Source organism: Cydia strobilella, chromosome 2, assembly GCF_947568885.1.
Source record: "Cydia strobilella chromosome 2, ilCydStro3.1, whole genome shotgun sequence".
Taxonomy (NCBI): Eukaryota; Metazoa; Arthropoda; class Insecta; order Lepidoptera; family Tortricidae; genus Cydia; species Cydia strobilella.
In genome coordinates this window covers 29,394,822-29,402,976 of record NC_086042.1, presented here as the reverse complement: position 1 = coordinate 29,402,976, position 8,155 = coordinate 29,394,822, and the positions used below count along the sequence as shown (strand labels likewise).

The window sequence follows — 8,155 nt, the reverse complement described above, 5'->3', positions numbered from 1 at the left end:
ATGTTAGCAAAGTACTATTTAAATAAATCTAATTAGTGATTTCATAAAACTCCTTTATGGAATACAGTGGATTATCCAATAAAAAGTTATATTTGTTGTTATAGCGGCAACAGAAATACATCATCTGTGAAAATTTCAACTGTCTAGCTATCACGGTTCATGAGATACAACCGAGGCAGACAGACGGACAGCAAAGTCTTAGTAATAGGGTCCCGTTTTTACCCTTTGGGTACGGAACCGTTAAAATGATAATACTACAAATTTTAAACCAAAAAAAGGCATACCTACCATGAGATCCACAGGGCAGGCTTCGTCACATTACAGAAAGCTCATCCACCATCATTTTTATTTTATTTTTATTTTATTTTTATCAAACAAGTTAAACAGCATGACAGTAAATTACCAAACCACTGCTAACTTACACAGAAAATACAAAAAGAAAAAGAAACAATATACAAATAATCACAAATTAAAATAATAACATTTAAAAATAAATAATTAACACATTTTAAACAGTTGAAGAAAGTGCATCCATCTTCTCACAGAACCTCAAACATTCATCACGCACAACCACCTGTCTGCCTGCAAACAAATCACACTGAGAGGCTGATGCAAGGAGCGCATTCAAAAGGAGCAAGGAACGAACCAGAGGGGAATTCCTATTCAATCCAATCATGTATTGATTATATTATTAACTACATAATACTTATGATATGACTGAAAGTTATCTACAAATATTACAGATCAAATATGATGAACACCGTATGGCAGCCGCCGAACATCGTTCAGCAATGCCCGGGACAGACAAATCTCACCGCGTGCACACCTTTTGCTCTCGTATACCTCAACTTGTTGGTGAAACTCTTCGGCTCAGCAAAGGACCGTGCGCCTGAACCTATAGACGCAGGTATTTTATTTCACTTATTTTACTGTGACAGACGGAGACGGACAGACAGACGCACGAGTGATCCTATAAGGGTTCTGTTTTTTCCTTTTGATGTATTTTTTATGTGAAACGTGAGTGAAATGTCTTTAAAAAATCCGTAGGGATCGGATCAAAACTAAGTAATGGGGTTGGCCGGTCGAATGGCCAGTATAGCTTGCCCTGTCAACACCTAGAATTGTGTAAAATTTTTGTTTTTTTAATGCCCTGGATGCCAGCCCTTTAAGCCAAATCTCATAGAAAAAGGAGCAAGCTATGATGGCGCCATCTCTGCAAACCTTTGACAGTTGCCAACCCCATTAAGTCCGACTCACGTTTGACTGCACATTTCTAATTTACCTTACATTTTACTTCCTTCCGACATCCGATATTGGATCGGACAATGTGAAAACGCTCTGGCGATTTAGGTAGTGTCACAGATTATATAATAGTTCTGTAGTGTCCTGAAATACGGTCACGCTCCTTGATTACGCCATTTAGGGTCCGTAGCTAAATTGGTTATTCAATCCTTACGCTATGAAATGTCCAATTTAGCTGGAACCCTAAATGGCTCCTTAGTTGGATCCCGATTGTCATTTACCTCTACTAAAACGTTTATTTACTATGCATTATTTCCTCTAATTTCAGAAACCTACGACTTCATCGTCGTAGGAGCGGGCGCCGCTGGATGCGTCATCGCTAACAGACTCAGCGCGACTCAAGGATGGAAAAGGGGATTCAAGGTTAGGCTCTGATGAAATACCGTAAAATTACCCTAATATAGTCGAAAACCCCAACTGCCGGGCTAGCACATGATTGGCGCGAGAGTATCTCGCCGCGACATATTAGACTACCCGTCCCCCTTTAATTCATAGTTAGTAAAAGACGGGTAGTCTTTCTCGCGGCGAGATACTATCGCGTCAATTATGTGCTCGGCCAAACTGTGGTTCAAAATTATTAAAATGTCAGTTCTAAGGTAAAATATTTTCAGAAGTGGAAGAAAAAACTCAGACATCACCAGAGTACCTAGATGGGTATATTGAAACTTAAGGGCATTTTCACTTAAAAGTGTACCATTTACTTTTTTTCGAAAATCCATCAACTTTTGGGTTATTTCTACTCAGAATCACGAGGACTATCGATTTAAAAAGAGAAAAAGAAATATGTCAGTTTTGTAACGCATTTTCACATACATTTTGTATGGACCGTTACAAAACCGACACCCAGAAATTTGTATGAAAAACTGGGGACACTTTTTCCTTTGTCTCATTCAATATTACTCGTGATTCTGTCTAAATAACCCAAAAGTTAATGGTTTTTTCGAAAAAAGTACAAAAGGTCCATTTTTTCTGAAAACCCCCAAATTACGGATTGAATTTCTGAATCATTCATATTATACATACATAGGTAGTTGTAGTTGGGTGGTTTTACGTTACCGCTTATTTTTGGTGACTGTACCAATATGTTGGTTGGTGACTGCAATAATATGTTATACAACGAAGGCCGCTAAAATATCTGAAACGATCCTATATGTAAAGCCATAAGAGCGGTTACATATTTTTGCGGCCTTCGAAGAGTAACATACCGTTAGTTCAAACTTGATTGTGCCTATTATGCTTCAATTATAACCTACAATCAAATAAATATTTGTGTCGATAATTGCATACTTACGTTTCAAATTTGTACGAGACCAGAAGGTCACGCCGTTTCTCGTAGATCTTAAAGATGAAGAAAGAAAGATGAAGATAAAGAAAGTTTATTATATTTAAGTAGGCATATTACAATGCGCTTATGAACGTCAAAAAAGCTACGCCGGTTCTAACCCTACATCTCTGATTAGAAACAGGTGTAGGGACACCATTATTTCAGATGCCTTGCCATACTATAAGCATATGAAAACCTGAGTGCCTAGCCAAGGTGATAATCGTTTGCGCTACGATAACGAAACGCTTTGTGTTTCTCTATCACTTTTCCATATTAGTGCGACAGTGATATTGCGTTTCGTTCGCAACGGAGCGTAAATGTTTTCTATATTGGCTACGCAACCTGAGCCGCTTAGAGATGACAGTTGCTTATTTTATTCTTCGACGAAATAATTACGAAGGGTATTGTCGACGATTAAACAGCGCCCAAACTGTTCAGGTGCTGCTCCTAGAAGCTGGTCCAGAAGAGCCCGAGATTACGTCAGTTCCCGCGCTGTCCAGGGCGCTCCCCAACTCAAACTTGGACTGGCAGTACAAGACCATGCCTAGCAACGTCTCCTGTCTGGCCTATCCTAACCAGCAATGCAGTTGGCCAAGGCAAGTTGTAACTTGTTCTCATACTTTCTAGGCCATACATATTCTGCAGTATATTTAGATCAGTACGGTTTCACTCACTATTATTTTTAATCGCTTTTGGCGACATTATTTCGGATTCGTCGGGAATCCTTCCTCACGCACGACTGTTCGCGGCGGTTGTATTCCGTGCACATTTCCGGGTATATTTTGAAATATGTCTGATGAGAACAATCTAGGTACAATCGAAATTAAACTATCGTGACATATACGTAACATTTAAAACTTTCGCGTTTTGAACACATAATAAATCACATTTAAAATCGGGTCTATCGCGAATTTATTTTGTTACCTTTATTCATCACTCTAGTCACCGTCATCATTACTAACTTCCTAAATAATATGTACAGACAATACACCTATAAGTATTCCTCTTGGTCTTGCAGCCTTCTACATTTATAATACTCACCACGACTTGATTTACATCTCTATTTCTCTTGACACCTTATTAATTTTTACCTATGCTCATTACATGTGCGCATGGCTTGAAAAATGACTGAATTAAACTTGTTTCCTGAATGTTTTAGGGGAAAAGTGATGGGTGGATCAAGTTCCATCAACTGGTTCGTGTACGTCCGCGGCAACAAACTCGACTATGACGATTGGGCGGCGCGTGGTAACCCGGGCTGGAGCTACGATGAAGTGAGTGACGCATCATCATCATTACTGAGAGGGCCTGCTATAAGCACTATTAAATCCGACATGGGTCTCATCATCAGTCGTTCCCTCAATGCTGAGGACCATGACAACTATGATAAAGATAGTTTATTATTCAAGTAGGCATATTACGATGCGCTTATGAACGTCAAATAAAGTTACGCCGCTCTAACCGCTTCGAGAAGATTTAAATCTTATGACGTCATAATATTGAAATATTAATAGATCACATATATAGATTCTCGCCAAGCGCATGGCCTCGTGCAGTTTTAATTGCATAGGTGCCATAATTTGAGCACACCATCTAGTGGGAGGAGGGCCCTGAGGTCTAGTGCCTTCAACTTTGCCCGTCATTATTACTTTTACCCGAACCCTAACCTAGGGTTTTTAACAGAACCCTATGGAGGAACCTGGTCTTCAGCAGAAGGACATGATGTCACAATCCTCAGTATTGAGGGACCGACTAAAGAAAATATAGATTCTAATAAACACATTAATCGAACGTATTGGAAACTAATAGGTTTCTCCAACTTCTCCAAGTGCCATTTGTCCAGTTGTAATTGAATGCATTGATTATTTCTGAGTAATTTTGGCTTTGGGCGGTTTGGTTTAAGATCTTGCCTTCATTGTTATTCTCTCTAAGCTATATATATATACCTACCTTCGCCTAAATCCACTAAATTATCATAGTGTCACAATAAGTACGTAAGTATTAGTAATTTTTCATTTTATTATTCAATAGATGCCCTAATATAAAATGTATGCTGGATGAAAATGCTATTAAATAACAAGATAATTTTTTATTCCGCAGGTATTACCATACTTCAAGAAATCCGAAAGGAATCTGAACATAAATGTGTTAGATCGAGCATATCACGGCGTCAAAGGCGAACAAGCAGTGTCATACTTTCCCTATGTTGCCGATCCAGCTATTATGATAACCGAAGCCTTCAACGAGACCGGGCTGCCGATCAATGACTGTAATGCCGCCCAACAGTACGGAACCGCACAGGCCCAAGGCATCTCAGAACATGGACAAAGAGCTTCCACTAACAGAGAGTTCATCAGGCCCATCAGATACAGAAGAAAGAATCTTACTGTCATACCAGAATCCGAAGTTATCAAAATACTATTTGATAATAGCAAAAGAGCTTCTGGCGTACAATACATTAAAAACGGTCGATTATACACAGCTTATGCGACTAAAGAAGTCATAGTGAGTGGCGGATCTATAAATTCTCCAAAACTACTAATGCTTTCTGGAATCGGACCTAAAGAACATTTGCAAGATCTAAATATATCAGTGATCTCAGATTTACCAGTTGGGGAAAATCTACATGATCATGTCACTTTCGACGGTCTTGTTGTAGGGTTGCCAAATGAAACAGCTACCACTGTCAGCCAGAACAAGATGATTGAAGATATTTTAGAGTACAAGAGGATGATAGTCAAAAGAGGTCCGTTGTCAGGCAATGGCCCAGTGAGCAGTTTATCTTTTTATTTGACTGAACCTGGCTTGCCGGCTCCCGATATTCAAATACAAGTTCTCAATGTTAACTTGGAAGAATATATCAGAGAACCTATAGATTATCAAGATTTGTCTATTTATCCCACAGCGTATTTTAACGGAATGATTCCAAGGGTCATGAATAATGTTCCAAAGAGCAGAGGTAGGCTACTTCTCAACGCGAGTGATCCATACGGACATCCTCTGATATGGTCTGGATATTTAACTGATCCGCAAGATTTACAAGTACTAATGAAAGGTGTGAAAAGGGTTTTGGCTTTGGAAAGCACTCATGCTTTTAAATCTAGAGGTGCTTACTTCGTTAAGACCCCTCTGCCAGCGTGCAAGCACTTGACTTGGGGTACAGACTCGTACTTCGAGTGTTTGGGGAGGTCTTACACAGCTACTACTTATCATCCTGTGGGGTCTTGTAAGATGGGCCCCGCAGGCGATCCCACGGCAGTGGTGGACCCCAGGCTCAGAGTGTATGGAGTGACAGGCCTAAGGGTTATAGACGCGTCTATGATGCCACAAGTAATTCGAGGTAATACGAATGCTCCGTCAATTATGATTGGAGAAAGAGGAGTGGCTTTTGTCTTGGAGGATTGGCTGGATAAGTAAAAGGAGTATAATATACAAAATGAGAAACCTGGAAAACTTTACCAGTGGCGCGGCTACAGTGGAGTGTATAAGTTATCATTTGGCACCCTGAAAACTTACATCAACTTTAACACACTTTTCAACACATTTACTTTTAGGAATGGCCAGGAGCCTGGGGCACTGGAGGCCTTGGTCACTTTTTCTTAGTATATAACATTTATTTCAGTTTAAACACCGTTTTTTAAATAAAATAAAAATTGTTAAAATCGGTTCACATGATAAATAATTATCCTTGAAAAACTAACATACATATATACTACCGGTCGCGCAAATTAGCTAATTTACCGATAAACGGCGCTGCAGAACTACCCACTAAGCGTTCAAAATGAACAACTCTAACAAAAAAGAATGTTATTTTTAATGCCTTGTTTAATAAATATTTACAATAATTATACAGGCTAAGGAGTTTGTGTGGGAATTGGGTCGGCGACTGAGAGATAGGGGTTGCGATCCTCGCTCCGGATCGTACCTGGTCCAACAGATCTCCTTGGCAATTCAACGGGGCAACGCTGCCAGTGTCATGGGGACGTTTGGGCCGGCTACGGTCCGGGGTGGCACCATAGCCTAAATAGTTTAATTTAGTGGTAAAGATTGACAAAGCCTGTTGCGGATTACATCATTTGTAAGTCGATGACGAAGCCTGTTGCTGATTTGCTTTTGTGTCCACTTGACGAAGCCTGCGTTGCCGATCACGATCTATGCATGGACTTTCTATTTACTGTTTTATTTATTGTGATGTGAAAATAAATGAATAATTATACATATTTAGTGCAAATATATATTTGTTAAGGATGTAAATGTTTTTTTTTTCCTTTCAAACTACCTTCAAACCATTGTAATACAAATGCAAATACAATAGTAGATTGTTAAACAAGGGATGCGTTCGAGCGCCAATAGTCCGAGGCTGAAATGATGCCTTTCACCTGAGTTAAACACTCTACTTTTCATTTTGAATACGAGGAAAGTAAAATGCATAGTATGTTTTGTTTTTGAAACATGAGTAAGTATAAATTTTTTCATTTCTCATGCTCTGAAAGAGGGTCATTGTTGTTCTAAAAGGTGTGCAGAAAATGATACGTGTCTGCACTAGAGCATTTTACGTTCCAAGTACGATTTTTTCTATTTTTTCACAATAAGCAATTGAAATTTTGGCTTTAAATGAATTAGTTATAAAATTTCCATTCTGATATAAATATCCATATTTCATAAATAACGATACTTTTGCCTAAATTGTTATTTGAAAGTACCCTCAAGAAATACTATAAAAATGTATACTTAGTCATGTTTTTAAAATAACACATGCATTTTACTTACCTCGTATTCGAAATGAAAAGTAGAGTGTTTAACTCGGGTGAAAGGCATCATTTCAGCCTCGGGCTATTGGCGCTCTCACTGCGTTCGAGCGCCAAACAACCTCGGCAGAAATGAGTGCCTTTCATCCCTTGGTTAACAATCTACTATTACAGTATTTCTTGAGACTACTTTCAATTAACAATTTAGGCAAAAGTATCGTTATTTATGGAATGGGCAGTCAAATATCAGAATGGAAATTATATAACAAATCCATTTAAACTCAAAATTTAATTGCGTATCGTAAAAAAATTCCAAAATTACTTCCAACGTAAAATGCTGTAGTCCAGACACGTATCATTTTCTGCACATTTTTTAGAACAACAATGACCCTCTTTCAGAGCTTGAGAAATGAAAAATTCTTTAATACAAAGTTGTGATAATTAAACAGTGCAAATTTGCAAAAAAATTACGCTCTAGAGATGTCGTTGCTTGCTTAAATTAAAGGTATTACCTATATATTAATAATACCTTGCTACAACATCGTTTATGATATTACCAGTAAAATGAGTATTTTACCTTATTTCGCGGTCGAAACTTGACCTAATCTTAAAAATTCACTAAACTGGATAAAGCTGCCCATTTTTGCAGAGCGGTATCTCGGTAAGTATTAAGCTTATAGAGTTGATTCTGGTCTTAAATTCTAGCAATTTTAGTTTACTTTAGTTTCTTCCTGGACCTTTTTGATAAAAAATGCATAGTTTAGGACTTATAGTGAGAATA

The 8,155-nt window shown here is 38.3% G+C and overlaps 1 protein-coding gene across 1 annotated transcript; it reads left to right on the top strand.

Moving 5' to 3' along the window:
- Positions 1 to 750: 750 nt before the first annotated feature.
- Positions 751 to 6,048, top strand: LOC134748977 (glucose dehydrogenase [FAD, quinone]-like). Its single transcript, XM_063683848.1, has 5 exons — positions 751 to 907; positions 1,571 to 1,665; positions 3,065 to 3,222; positions 3,786 to 3,900; positions 4,727 to 6,048. The coding sequence occupies exons 1-5, from the start codon at positions 751 to 753 to the stop codon at positions 6,041 to 6,043; spliced, it is 1,842 nt and encodes a 613-aa protein (XP_063539918.1). The 3' UTR covers positions 6,044 to 6,048.
- Positions 6,049 to 8,155: the final 2,107 nt, after the last annotated feature.